The 14,375-nt window shown below is 31.6% G+C and overlaps 2 protein-coding genes across 11 annotated transcripts; both read right to left on the bottom strand.

Annotated features, from left to right (window-relative positions):
* Positions 1-1,037: 1,037 nt before the first annotated feature.
* LOC100810751 (probable protein phosphatase 2C 12) lies at positions 1,038-6,103 on the bottom strand. Of its 10 annotated transcripts, none has more exons than XM_041014782.1 (9): positions 5,333-6,099; positions 4,352-4,523; positions 3,465-3,618; positions 3,299-3,362; positions 2,814-2,921; positions 2,358-2,483; positions 1,999-2,234; positions 1,710-1,909; positions 1,038-1,609 (listed from the first exon to the last, which is right to left on the bottom strand). In XM_041014782.1, the coding sequence occupies exons 1-9, from the start codon at positions 5,534-5,536 to the stop codon at positions 1,347-1,349; spliced, it is 1,527 nt and encodes a 508-aa protein (XP_040870716.1). In that variant the 5' UTR covers positions 5,537-6,099; the 3' UTR covers positions 1,038-1,346. The 10 variants fall into 10 exon arrangements, with proteins under 10 accessions (XP_040870716.1, XP_003523598.2, XP_040870718.1 ...); XM_003523550.5 differs by having other exon boundaries at positions 1,038-1,613; positions 5,333-6,097; XM_041014784.1 differs by adding an exon at positions 5,122-5,202 and having other exon boundaries at positions 1,999-2,483; positions 5,333-5,475.
* A 3,954-nt stretch (positions 6,104-10,057) lies between these two features.
* LOC102663067 (B3 domain-containing protein Os06g0194400) lies at positions 10,058-14,084 on the bottom strand. Its single transcript, XM_014775034.1, has 4 exons — positions 13,975-14,084; positions 12,105-12,156; positions 10,400-10,603; positions 10,058-10,108 (listed from the first exon to the last, which is right to left on the bottom strand). Exons 1-4 carry the CDS (start codon positions 14,082-14,084, stop codon positions 10,058-10,060), a joined length of 417 nt encoding a protein of 138 aa, XP_014630520.1.
* Positions 14,085-14,375: the final 291 nt, after the last annotated feature.

Below are 14,375 nucleotides of genomic sequence, written 5' to 3'. Positions count from 1 at the left end.
TAAGTGTCACTTTCTTAAGAATAAGATTCCTAGGATTAAAATTATTTAAAAATTATAAAATATGTTTAATCATTATTCAATTTTATAGGAATAATTTATTTGCAGTTAATTATCATAAAAAATTTATTAATCATTAAAAAAATATTTTAACCTATATAAATATATATATATATATATATATATATATTTACTTATTCACAAATTAATATTTTCAATAATCATTTATGTTTAGAAAAGGATTTTTCTCTTTTTTTTGGCAAGTTATGGTATCCGACCAAAAGTTACAAACTAATCCCTGAGGTTCTAATCCATTTAAGGAGTTGAGTTGTTTTTTTTTTTACCAAATAGAAAAAATTCACTTTTTACAAATGTCTTATTTTTTCAATATGTTGCATGAATATAGGTAAGGTACCAGTATAGAATATGATTAAGGAGTTGCCTTTTTTTTTACCAAATAGAAAAAATTCACTTTTCACAAATGTCTTTTTTTTTCAATATGGTGCATGAATATTTAGTGTACAAGTACGTTAATATAATTTTTTTAAAAATATGTACTTTAATATATGTATGAAAATAAAATTTAATATAAATATGACTAAATTTTATAAATGAAAAAAAAACATAAATAAGCCTAATTTAATTTATAATATACAAGGAAATTAAATTCTTCAACATGAGTACGTATCCCAAAAAGTATTCATGTATATACTTTTTTTTTTGCTGAAAAATGTTTTTAGTAAGTACCCAATGAGTACCTAGCTACATGCTCAGCATGATTTTAGTTTTAGAAGTATCATGCTTCTGACTTTTTGCAAAACTAATTGCTTTCAGTTCTTGTGCATGCAATAATGGAAACCCTACCTGTACAAGTAACTCACCTTGGTTCCTGTTCATGCATCTAACAGTCGTAAAAAAAAAAACAATGAAATGGGTTGAAAGGATCAGTTAGTTACTCGGGAAAATAAAGGGATTGCAAAGGTGGGGGGTTTCCGAACATTTCGATTACATAAAAGTTAATATTGGAATGGTAAAAGAAATTATCAAAACTGAATGCTACAAGAATAAAAGAAATCGTTCAGAGGCCTTAAGCGCACGTCTATTCTTAGTGGAATTGATCTATGTGACATCTAAATAAACTCCCTTGTATGGACCCCAAAAAAATTGAAAACCCTCCCTGTAGAACAATACAACAACAAAGATCACTTCCATTAAAGGTACATTTCGTGATTCCAAAGACCTATATACAAATGATTATGAACGGATCCAGGGAGGAAAAAGGAATAACAGAATGAATCACCTCGATGTCCTGTTGTGCATTCCCACTTTTAACACAACACTTGGGTGATTCATATTCCTCTCTTCTGAGTCAGAATTCTTCTAACAAGCTTCAATTGTTGGTTAATGTCTTGACTGAACAACACAGAAAACTCCATATTGATTATCATGTGGATTTCCAAAATAGATCCGTATTCTGAGAAACCTCCGTGGTAATCTAGTAGGGGGGTCACTGTTGCGTGGAAGTTTGACCTTCCCGTTATATGAACAATCTTTGTCATTCTCAAAAATGCAAATGTACAAGATAATTCATTAGTCACTCCCGCTGCTAAGTCTATCTGAAAGCAAAAAGGTTGAAGGATAGAATTAAAATATTGGCATGCATAACTTAAGACATCAACGGACATAAAAACAAGCAAGCGTCATCAAAACACCTGATGTTCGCTTCCCTTCCATGGCTTCTTTCTTCTCTTGGCAACTTGGGCAAAGGAAAGGTCCATATGAGGGACGCAATCTTCCTGGGTTAGGCACACCCTCGTGTATGGAAATACCTTCTCCAGGTTTAATCTCTACCTGACACACTGCGCAGGTAAACGGCTTGAACATGTTGCAAAGTGGATATTTTGTTTCTAATCTGCATCTCAGACAAAGATGTTTCCATGTCAGAAGACATAACTGGAGAGCAATATGCTAACATTCACAACACTTGTTACGCCATCAAACCTCTCTGAAAGCATAGCAGACCCTTCCTCGTATAGTTCCTGTACCACATCTGACTCCAGGTATTCTTTGTCAATAAAAGATGATGATTCAGAGGACTTTTTGCGAAAAATGGACTTAAGCATTCCTTTTACCGGTTTCTTTTGTGTTAGCACAGAAGTAGGTGGCTTCTCCTGGGGTAATATGTCAATAACAATGCAGGTTGTGTCATCTCTAAGTCCCTTTGCTTGCACAGATTCCTGAAGGAAGAAAAGAGACAGGAAAAAATGGTAGAAATAGAAACAAGTAATGCATACCACAAAATGACACAAGTTACAAGGTGAAACTATAGCATTAAAAAATTGTGCAAAAGATGAGCGTACTTTCACAATATGGGTTGCTGCAGCCTCAGGTGACATGCCACGACAGCAATCAAGGGCCATTTCTGCACTTAGAGCATCCCAGACACCATCACTGCTGAGAATAATCCTGCCTCCAGCAGTGGAAAGCTGCAAAAACCAGACACGAGTGGAAAATGCAGGATTTAAGCACTTTGGGAAGAAAAAATACAAAAGGATTTACAGCAATGAAGCAAGAAAAATTCATTTCAATTTTTAAAAGGCAATAGATAATCTTAAGAGAAAAAATGAAAATTCAAATGCTCTTTATGAATGGGTAGAAAATCATGCTAATGAAGACACTATTTCTGCCTATGAAGCAGAGATAGAAAAGAAACTATACTTAAGTAGATAAACAAATTATATACACCAAAGTAAAATTAAGGGAAGCATGAGAAAAGCAACTAATAAACATAAAAACACTGGAAAGCAGTGACTGACCTTCACTTGCTTTACGTGTGGTACAGGGACAATAAATTCACCAACATCCATATCACCAATGGATCGTGAGAGACACAAGCCACCAGGCCAACATCTCAAAGGACCAACCTACAAATATCATTAATCTAGCCAGGCATAATACAACTCAAATGCAAGTTTCTTCTAGAGAGAATATTAGTAAATTGCAAAGGAAGATAATCTAAATAGCATCACATATGACTATAACACCAAAAATTTAAACAACAGTTTTCCCAAAATATTATAAAAATTTAATGACATGTGATGAGTACTGTTAAGCGAAAGACATGACCATATAACTAGCATCAATTATCTTGCCTCTCAACTCTCCATGGTATAATTGACCTAGTTTATTTCTTAATCTCTGCTTTTGTGGTTTAACTGCCCAAGTATCATGTGCAAAAGAGTAGTATTGCTATTGCTAGAGGCATCAGACCCAAAGGGATCACAATTAAAAGGAAAAATACCTCGGTGCCTCCTCCTGTATTTAGACGACCAACCTCACCTCCACTAGAAGTGATGCGTACCCTCCTGATGAAAAGAACAGAAAAATAAAGGGTGAGACTGGGCTGCAAGGGAAAGGAGCAATTCCAACCAGTTTTGTTCAAACAAAAGATTCCAGTAACAACTTACTCCTCTTCATTGCTCTCTAGTCTATGGTCTGCTGACAAGTAATAAATTCCACCTTCAGAAGGCTCCAGTATGCAACGGGAATCACCAACTGATGCAACTGTTACAACCCATCCTTCTGTAATCATAAAGGTTACAGTTGTTCCCGATGTTTGTGCTGTGCAAGCAAAGAAAATAATGTATATAAAATCAGCATACAAGTTAAGAAAAATATAACAAAAACTCAGTAATTCAGAAATATAAGACCTACCATCACAGCTCAGTTACAAAAGCTTTAATAATTTTCATTAAAAAATGTATGTTCCCCAGCAACTATATATATAAAATAGCTGCATTAACTCAACTGTCTATATGGCTAAACAATGTTAAACTGTTCCTAGTATTCATTACACAATTTTAAGCTTAAGCTGATGAAAATATAAGTACATTTTTGAAATTTTATTGACACGGCAATGTGCCAGCAGAGGTTGGAAAAAAATTATCAAGGTTTCCCGATATAGTCAACATGCTCCGCATGCATTCTACCCGTTTTCTATGTTTTTACCTTCTACTCTTTCATTTTTTACTTATGGGAATTGGGAATATTGACAAATTATTTTTGTAATAAATAATTCTAAATTCTTCTACAATATTTTCCTATTAATCCCCCAACATACTAGATGAAAAAAGTATGAATACTTTTTATATTTCTAAGACATTAAATACATTTACTTTTTCACTTAATATTTTCTTTATTTTGTAGAAGGAGGTTACATAAGAGATATAGCATTAATCTTTGGTAATATTACATTATTACTATGAAGATTCCAGATGGAATACATGAATTTTCCTCGTAGCCTAATAATTAATAGAGGCAAGAACAAACACTACAAGGAATTAACTAGTTATACCTTTCTCTTGAAAATCCTTATCAGTTTTTACAAAGCCTGCAACCAAAGCCCTAGGCAACGCTGCTACCCACTCATCTCTGTTAAGATCAGAAGGAATTGCACTTAAAACATTGTTTAGAAGATTCTCCTTGGCATAAATAGCGGCAGCAGATCCATTGTGTCCATCGAATAGCTGTAAAACTTCTACATCAGAGAATGCCAATGCAACAAGGAAAAAAAAATACAAAATAGTTTATTTTTGTTATAACATAAGCATTCATTGCATAAACTGCTAACATATTATTGTCATTCAACTAATAACAAGTGAATTAGAAAGAAAATACAGTTGAGTTCCTTTCACATATACACAAACAAAAGCTAGTTATCAAGAAGTAGCCAGTGAACAATCATTTCAATTCGCAAGAAAATCATTCTTGGGGGGGGGGGGGGCTCTTGGGAAAATCATTTCTGAGAAAAAAAAAGCCTTGTCAATGAACTATAAAGTCAGTAGTATGGTTCCTTGTTGATAGAAACATCATATGCAAATTGCTAAAACTCTGTCGAGTTTTGACGGTCTAAGAGCGTGTTTAGAAACCTGCTGAGAAGTAAGAAATCATGTTGGAGATGTGGAAGTTATAACTACTAGTTTCTCATTAAATGTGAAAAACCACATAATGAGATATGGATCCAAACATCAAATATAAGCAAAATCAAGAAGATATAATTGGCTTTAAATTCTAAGTAACTCAACAAGAAGTAGCTAGTCAACAAGCTGAACGCATTGTACTCACTGACATAGCTTGTTCACTTTTCCCCATCATAATGCCATGTCAGTATCATACGTAAATAACACATCACACGATCATTGACTTCTGATGCATCACAATCACATTAAAATCCACTGGTGAGTTACAAATTTAGAATCCATTAAATCCAAATTAAAAAAAAAAAAAAAAAAAAGAGGATGTGATGGTGTGAGAAAGAAACATAACACTAACATACCCCAAAAACAGAATAGGTAGAAACCCCATCTCCCAGCACCCTTTGGCATTCCGTCTTCAATAGCGTGAAATCCTCTCCTTTCTTATTCTCGCTAGCTTGGCCGTGCAAAATAACAACCTCCGGCTTCTCATTTTTCTCATTCGCCAACTCTCGCTTCAGCAGCACCGAAAGAGAAACCGATTGGTGTTCACTCTGAGCAGACATTGTTGGCGCCGATCAACCTCAATTTCTCCGATACGACACACCAACCAACGCCTTCTGCTTTAATCCTCGGTGTGACTGTGTCGTTCGTTAGTTACAACAGAATCCAAAAATCACGACACAATCACACACGTTAACTAATTACGACACAACACACGTTTCTCATTACGCCAATTGGGCATTTATTATAATAATGAGGATGTAATGTGGGTAATTAGAAGAATGGGAGGTTTTGAGGATTATACTGAGGTTGTTTCAGTACTTCTGTAAGCCTTGCACCTCTATTGAGTAATGCCTGAGTCGCAGAGCATCAAGGGATAGGGCGTGATGGAGCGGTCGAAAACGAAGATCCCGGCGTTCTGCAGAACTTGCATCGGTTTGTTGGTTGGTTGATGCATACAACACAAGACAATAAAGCATAAAATGAATGAATGAAATGTTTCTTTTCCCCGAAGACGGTGAATGACATGACATGGCAAAACGACATCGTTTCATTCGCTCGCTCGGCATCAGCGCCAGCCAGCCAAGGTAAAAAATGTCAACATTTTATTAACTCTTGCGCCGCTCTGCTAACTCCTCCGTTAAACCCAGTTCGTTTACTTAAAAGAGAAAAAAAATATATTGATAAAAATTTATCGTTAATATTACGTAGTGGTACATGTTATAAATATAATTAATTATGGATTTATTAAAATTTATTCTGTAAGTTTAATAATTAAGATTCTTTAAATAAAAAATACTCACGCACCATTTAGGACGCAGTTAATTTCGATTACTTGTTTATGAACAGTAATTTCACTTTCGTCAAAGAGCAAACAATAAATAGTTAAGAAACTCTAGTGTACACTGGTAACAATCAGAAGGTCTTACATTTTATTTTTGGGAATTTCCTTATCCACACAAATTGCTAAGCACATGCTTTTAATTGCTCTTTCTCTTCCTGGTTTCTCTACCTAATTGTCATTGGAGCGATTAAGGCCAGCAAATAGAAACAAAAGATCGTGCAAAATGTATTTTTGCTTGCAAAAGTCCAAAAGTATTTTTAATAATATTTATGAATAATAAAACATTTTATTTGTTTTTAGGAATTAAGATTCTCAATACTCATGATATATAATTATTAGTTTTTAGGAGTCCATAGATAATTGATCATTTTATCCCTCAACTAAAAAAGTTGAAGCTACCTTTGATGAGCAGAAGCCGCAATTATCGGCGCTTGTTATAGTATAGCCGAAAAAAAATGAGTGCCGTGCCGCACTATTATGGGCGCGTCCACACCACACCATCGCCGAAAGGAACAGATCCTAATTTCTTTGTTTGTTTTAGGTTAGTTTGATAGATTCACCATTGCTGAAGTGCAATCGTGTGAGGGTTTGAGAACAGAACAGGTAGACATAGTTTAACTCCGCGTGAAAGTAGTCAATTATAGTGCATAATCTAATCAGCCACTACAAAAATCAATATAAAAATGATGCCCAACTTTTCATGGCTCAGTGAGTGAGTGGCTGAATACTACTAGTACTTGTAAATTAGTACAAAACCAGAAGAACTTAGGTGTTCACTGTATGGTTAACGGTAAATTCGAATTAATCTAAACTAGTTTAAATTATATTTTTGGTTTGGGTCAAACTTAATCCAATTCATTCAAACTGATTGAGTTTTTCTTAGGATCATGAATTTTAATATTTACTGATTTGGTCCATTAACTCAATAATTTATATTAAATTTTTATTATTTTTTATATATAGCGTATATAATATATTTTAAATTTTTTTAAAATCAATTATTATTATGTTTCAAATTTTTTAGTTCAATTCTATTACAGTAAAATTGATTATAAAACACATATATTTTGTTGTTTAATTTGTTTCAAGGTTATTTTAAATTTAGTTGAAGTTTATTTTCGCATTGCTCATTTGATTATTTGAGAATATTAGAATTTTTAAATTATATTGGAATAGTTTTAGTTGTTAAGTTCTTTTTTGTTTCATAAGTGTAGTATTTATTTATTATATTTCAATTTTTAAGTTATGTTTAACCTAGTAAGTTAGTTTATATGATGATGATTATAATAATGTGATTTCCTTTCTTATCTTTTTATTATTATTTAACTATATGTAATAATTATAAATAATGTATGAGGTATTTCATTTAATAAAAATTTAGCTTATAAAAAATATAAGATAAATTTAAATATTTTGACCCATTTCTTATCAAATATAAATTATTTACAAACAAATTAATTTTAGGTTGGATTTTTAATTTTTTTTCTTAAAAAATCATTCAAATCATCCGGTTTAAATTTGATTGGATTTTATTATGAGTTTAGTGAAATCCACTCAAACAGACCTATGTATATCCCTAAACTTATTGAATGAGTTTGTTTAAACTTAACAAATAAATTTAAAATAAATACTTTTAAATAAGTATTTTTTTAAGAAATAGATAAAATTTACTTCTTAAAATAAATATAAAATTATTTTTTTAAGTAAAAATAATTTAGATAATCATGCTAAAAACTCAAGTGGGTATAAAATATTTTATCAATTTTGTTGATGATTAACATCTCAATGACTATTACAATTCACTTTTAATAGAGTCTATATTTTTAATCACATTTTTATCCCTCAACAAGGTTTAAACTTAAGTCTTTTTGTTTAAAAAATTAAAGTAGTCATTCATTTTAATATGTCTTAATTGTATTTATCTTTTACTTTCTAAATTTGTTAAACAAAAATAGTAGTTATTTAAGTTTACTTCCTTTCCTATATTCGATGAAATTTTTTATCTTCACAAAATAAGAAAGAATTTATGACTATGAAATAATTTGAATGATGAAATATTTTAATAACATCCAATAAATAAATAGTTTTTAACGAACATATGATAAAAATTATAGAGGTAAAAATGTTTCATTTGTTAAAATATGAAATGGAACTTTAATTCAGCAAAAAAAAAAAAGAATTGAAATGGAACTTTGATAATAAAAGATAAACAACCCCTGTATTAAGTTTAGAGTAAAAACATGATTGTAAGATGTTTGCGCATCGCCACATGTGCGACAAGACTAATTTCTGCCATTGTGGTCCTGGTTTTGCCAGGAATTGAGGCAAGGCCAGCTATTTGTTAGAGTAACAAGTTCACACCATTTACCACGCTCCTGCACACATTTGATCCCAACCGTTTCCCCAACAAAACATCAAACGCTGCTTTAAAAAGAAGTATAAAAATTACATATTGAACAATGGAGCGTAAGATTCAACAAAGTCCGTCATGGGATGATTCTATTCATTTACTAGTATATATTAACGCAAGTTAGACTTCATTAGTCAGCCAAACTACAAGTCTTTAAAAACTTGACCAAAAACTGATCCCAAGACCTTCCACTTCCACCACATAAGAGAACCTGCAAAAGATTAAATAAATAATGTATTCATTAGAGAGAACCTAAATAAAGCTCCACTCAAATGCTACTCTGGCAGTATCCCAGGAGCAAATAATTGAATTTAAAACTGAAACAGAAGAAAACTTTCACTGCTTCAAGACTCAAATACCAACAACGTTGATTGTAGACAAAAATGGAACCATCTATAACAATCCCTTTGACACTAGCACAAGACCCACATGTCTCTTTAAAACGACATACAATTTTTTTAAATATATATGACTATGATTGCAACCACCGGACAGAATGTGATAGGAAAGTTGGAATTTAGCGTGCCTAACCTAGCCCCTAACCTGTCAGAAGCAACTAAAACTCAATATACGATTACAATATGTTCACTTTTGCAATAAACCCTATTTAAGAAAATAATTTTGGTTGAAAACTACACCGCTTACAATCTTAATGTTTTCAAGTATTGTATGTGGTTAAAAAACTAAACCGATTTCAATCTTAATGTTTTCAAGTATCATAGTAAGCCTTGCTGAGGTGTTCTGGCCCTGTGTATTATTCATAGGCAGTGATCTCTTTCAGAACCTAACGCCATTAGTTTCTCCAATACACATAATTTCTATACAACATTAGTCCATTCTAGACATCTTGTTAAATGTATGAGATCTTGACTTAAGCAATGGATGCTGCATATAATTTCTGACAATACTAATTCTAGCATGCCTATTATCGTAGAAGCCAACAATGCACCAAATTGGCTTTGCCAATTCTCTCATCCTGAACTCAAAAAAGAATCATTGTTTTCTATTCTTTCCCTGTACGTCTTTTCTTATGCAATCTGTCATTATAGGTCTCCAAGTACATCTCCTTTCTAACATTACAGAGTTGTTGCTTAATTTTTCATAGACTTATTATCAAATCACCATTATTGATGTCCAAAAGCCCGAGGACTAACAAACCTACATTTGACGATCGTATACATCAGAAGTGCCTCAAGTTGTTACTGCATCCGGATTCACAGTTCAATTAAAGGGGTTATGTTCATTCTGGATGTAACTTATGATTGATTATGTGTATGAAGACATAATATACCTAGATTAATTTTACCGATTCCAACCTCCAATTGCAATTCACTCAAGCTGTTTATCCTCTGGAGGACAATCTGCTCTAACAATGTACACCTGAAAGGAAATATTAGCAACCGTAGTATGGGTCATTAGTGAATTCAAATTCAAACAACACAACTGTGGCACCAGAAGAAGCTCAACTCATGAATTAAAGTTGCAGAAAATAGCTCAAAAAGGATCAGGTAACAACGGAAAAGGGTCAAGGACTCGATTATTAGACGCATCACCATTTTTTTAATCTATTTAACAAACATAAATACCAGTCACATTTACATAATTGAAAAATATGATGAAGGTTTTAAACATAAGGGCATGAATGAGCATATATGATCAATATTTAATCACCTTGAATGTGGTGCGCTTAATTAATTGAAAAATTAAAGCGTCCCCATCAGTTAGGTCATGAGCAATTGCAAAACCTCTCCATCCACCACTAAGTCCTGTTTTTCCTGCCAAATATATTGTCGAATACTCAATCCCATCCTCATCAACCAAAGTCACCACTTCGTCCTTTTTTGGAAGACTGTTGCAGAAGTGGACTGGAAGGCCCTGTTGTCAACGATTGCACAGTGATTAATCCGTTAAAAACTTCGGCTATGAACAGAATGCATTTAACTGGGTCACTTCTGCAGTATTGAGGTAACACATTTGCTGCTAAGCCAATTTGGTGGTGTTATAAAGGGATCAACTTTTCGTAGGAAATCCCAATCCTTGTGTGTTTTAAACAATATTTTTAATTACAAACAAACTATATATAAAATTTAGGAGAAATTACACTCACCTTCTAAGTCTTTTATTAAACAATACTTGCACCTTAAACAAGCATTCATCTTCTTTATATATTTTATAAAAGTGACACACACTCCTTCTTTGATGCTATTTAGGAAAGATAAGCGTGATCTAAAAACTAGAGAAGATGTTAACAACATTTAAGAAGACCTCATGAGAGATAAGTGCAATTTTGCCTAAAATTTATCAGGATTCAACTTAATATATTTACGTTTACATATACAAGATATTGTATTATAACTTTTGAATGAACAAAATTATAAATCCCTTTCTTATTGCAACCTTTGACAAAAAAGGCCTTAGTGTCTTTTTGCAGAAAATAAAATAAATCTCCAGCATTGTCACACCCCCATTCTTGTATTAGTTTTATATACACTTTGCACCCCTTTTACCTCGTTCAGATTGGCACAAAATTCAAAATAGATAAGAAAGCAACCATGATTATCAAAACACAGTAACTTGAATAGATCTAACAATTTTCTTTTCACCTTAATTTAAATCCCACATTCAACAAAAAATCTTAGGAATTTGAGAGAAATCCTACCAGTACAATTTTTTTAATGTAAAATAACTAGGAATTAGTATTTCTGTTATAAAGAGACGCCTTGAATGAGACAGAGAACAAGTCGTCCTATTGAACGAGAGGGGCATAGGCTTCACTGAAATCAAGTTACCCAATTAATATAAAATAACTCAAGTTAATAGACACAAATCACAAAATAAAAATTCTATGCTATCCTCAGAAATTTAGGGGTTTTAGTAAGTCTTTCCGATGGTTTCCTCAAACCCATTCAACTATTGATCCAAAATATAATATTTCCATCCCATTATAATTGTCATAGAAAAAAATATATATTAAAATAATTTTAATTTTAATTTTAATTTTTCAATATAATATTAATTATTATTTTTTATTTATACACCTTATAATATTAATGATATACACTAAAATATATAAATAAATTAATAATAATAATATAAGATTAATTTTATAAAATTATTATTCTCTTTCTTTTATTTATTATTATTATTTGTGTAAAATAACGTAAAATGATAATTATTTTTTGGATAGAGGAGTACCTGTATCAAAATACTTAGATATTTTTCTTCACAAAAATGGTGAGTTGAACAAATATAGCGATGAATGAATGAGGATGCAGATGGAACAAAACAAAAAATGTATTGACTGTAGCATTGACTTTATGAAGGTTGGATATTCAGAATCTAAACCGGACATTAACTTTTCTGCTTTCTCTCTGACCTCATCTGAAGCATACACTCGATTCGCATAATCCCTGTGCTTATCATAAGTCCTACAAAGACCAATGCAAAAACATGTCATCCATCCACTCTTAATAAAATGAAAATTATTTAGGGCCAGGGAGAGACTGAGAGAGTCCAAGTTCAACCTTCTAGGTATTGTCACGCGATCAATAACTATCTATTTCATAAAACAACGACAGTAAGTGAGAATGGAAAGTAAGATGAACAAAAGTACCCCACAAGTGTTTGAAGAAAAGAAGAAAGAAGCATAAAAAGAAATCATATTAAAAAAAACTTACTTTGAAAAAAAAAAGTTTTTTTACAAATTTCAACTTAGTTTCAAACATTCAACTTATTTTATAAATAACTTTTCTCTCATAAAACAGTTCAAGTTTGGAATTATAATCTTTCCCAAACACAAAATTTCCGAACTTCAATTTAAGTTAAACTTAAAAGATTGCAAAAGTATATCCCAAATCTGTTTTTTCTTTAAAATTAAACTGAGAAGTAAAATTTTACTTTCCAACATATTTTTGAAAGGTAATTAAACATGATCCCAAATTAATTTCACTTTCAAATATACTTTTGCATCCTCTACGAGAAATCCAAACATATCCTAAAATGACACATGAGCAAATCATATTAATACGGTTGAGATTTTTACAAATTACACGCATTATTGATGGTTAATTTTTGCTAAAAGAATCTAACTTATCATTATTTTAAATTCAAATTTTCAATTACTTTACACAATCAATTAATTATATTAGGTTGCTTATTTTTCATAAAAAAAAAAAATAATGGCTGACTTACACTTTTAATTATCTCATAATTTTCAATTTATAATTTTAGTCTCCCATTTATACAATAATTTTTTTATAGAAAAATATAAAAAAGCTAAAATTTGATATATAATCATGACTAATTTTTATCCTTTTTGCATGATTCTACTAACACCACGCAAAAAAAAATGGAAAATCTAAAACTTTGCAAGAAGGTAGTAAAAGGCATAAACTATAAACTTTATTTATTTTATTGGATAAACAGTTATTTTTATCATTAAATATATAAAATAATGATAAATTAAATTTATTTCTGAATGTGTTATTTAAACTCTTTAATGGACAAATAAAAATTAATGAATGAATGAATTTTTATTTTTTTTTATTTTTGAGGATTAAAATTTAAATTTTGATAAAAGAAATAACTATTTATCATATTTTCTTTAAAAACATTAATTGTAAAAATCCATTTTAAATACTCGTGCTTCTCCAACGTTGTCTCCAAACCGCACTCATCCGTCATGCCCAAACCCCTCTCTGATGCACAACCAAAGCTTCCTTTGACTCCTCTGTCGTTAGCTTCAAGCCCCCCCAACCTCCCCCATTTCAAAACCCCACTACAAACTTTGTTGTCTTATGTTCTGATTTATGTAGCTTGTGTTTTGGGTAATGTCCGAGGAGGTAATGAGATTTGTTTTAGATATGTAATTTCAAATTTGTTGTTGTAGTTCTAGATTTGGAATTTGCAGAGCCAACAGTAAGAACAAGAGGTCATGTGTGTTGGGATTTGACGAGATAAAGAAGCATTTTGGTCTTCTCATAAACAAAGCTGTGAAGCAAATGAACTTATTAGTAACAACAGGATTTTACCATGGTTTATGTTAGTCTTGGGAAAGTATCATGTGCTCCCTTTCTATTTTTGTTTAGCTATTCTAATTTGATTCTGGCAGTTTATTAACCACACTGGTAATTGTAATTTTAAATTTTCAATGAGAGTAAATCTTGTATGCACACAAATCTTACACATCAGCTTTGCACACAACCATTCACAAAATGACAATATATGAAATTTAAAACTAAATGCACGTGACGTGACTATCGGGAACGGCCTCTTTCTCTTTCTCTTTCTCTCTATCCTTACCAACCCTCCCCTCTTCACCTCTGAGAATCCTCATTGTCACCTCCTCTGAGACCATCGTCGACACCACTCTCTGTTATACATGTTTCATTCAATTTTGTTACTGTTCTTTGTTTTGCGCTCTTGAATTTACATACATTCATAGATCAACTTGAGCAGCAAATGCTACTTGGTATTATATTTCATTTTATATTGGAAGGGGGTGGATTTACATACATTTATATCCCTTCTTAATTTTGTTAGGTTCTTAAAACTTTATTGTTTCAATTATATATGTGATTTTGCTTTAAAAAAGTATTGTTTGTCTTTTTCTCATTTTGTTTCATGAATCTTAAAATTGATTGAAGAA

Source organism: Glycine max, chromosome 4, assembly GCF_000004515.6.
Source record: "Glycine max cultivar Williams 82 chromosome 4, Glycine_max_v4.0, whole genome shotgun sequence".
Classification (NCBI taxonomy): Eukaryota; Viridiplantae; Streptophyta; class Magnoliopsida; order Fabales; family Fabaceae; genus Glycine; species Glycine max.
Note: the sequence above shows the minus strand (reverse complement) of the source record. Positions and strands in the feature narration are given on the sequence as shown.

Coding starts and splice junctions, on each gene's coding strand:
- LOC100810751 (XM_041014781.1), bottom strand. CDS start 5,536: ATGTCTGCTCAGAGTGAACACCAATCGGTTTCTCTTTCGGTGCTGCTG. Junction 3,363..3,464: donor CTAGAGAGCAATGAAGAGGA/GTAAGTTGTTAC, acceptor TCTTTTCATCAG/GAGGGTACGCATCACTTCTA. Junction 2,922..3,298: donor ATACAGGAGGAGGCACCGAG/GTATTTTTCCTT, acceptor TGATATTTGTAG/GTTGGTCCTTTGAGATGTTG.
- LOC102663067 (XM_014775034.1), bottom strand. CDS start 14,084: ATGGTCTCAGAGGAGGTGACAATGAGGATTCTCAGAGGTGAAGAGGGG. Junction 12,157..13,974: donor GTTCCCGATAGTCACGTCAC/GTGCATTTAGTT, acceptor TGGTCTTTGTAG/GACTTATGATAAGCACAGGG. Junction 10,109..10,399: donor TTAAGCGCACCACATTCAAG/GTGATTAAATAT, acceptor ATTTCCTTTCAG/GTGTACATTGTTAGAGCAGA.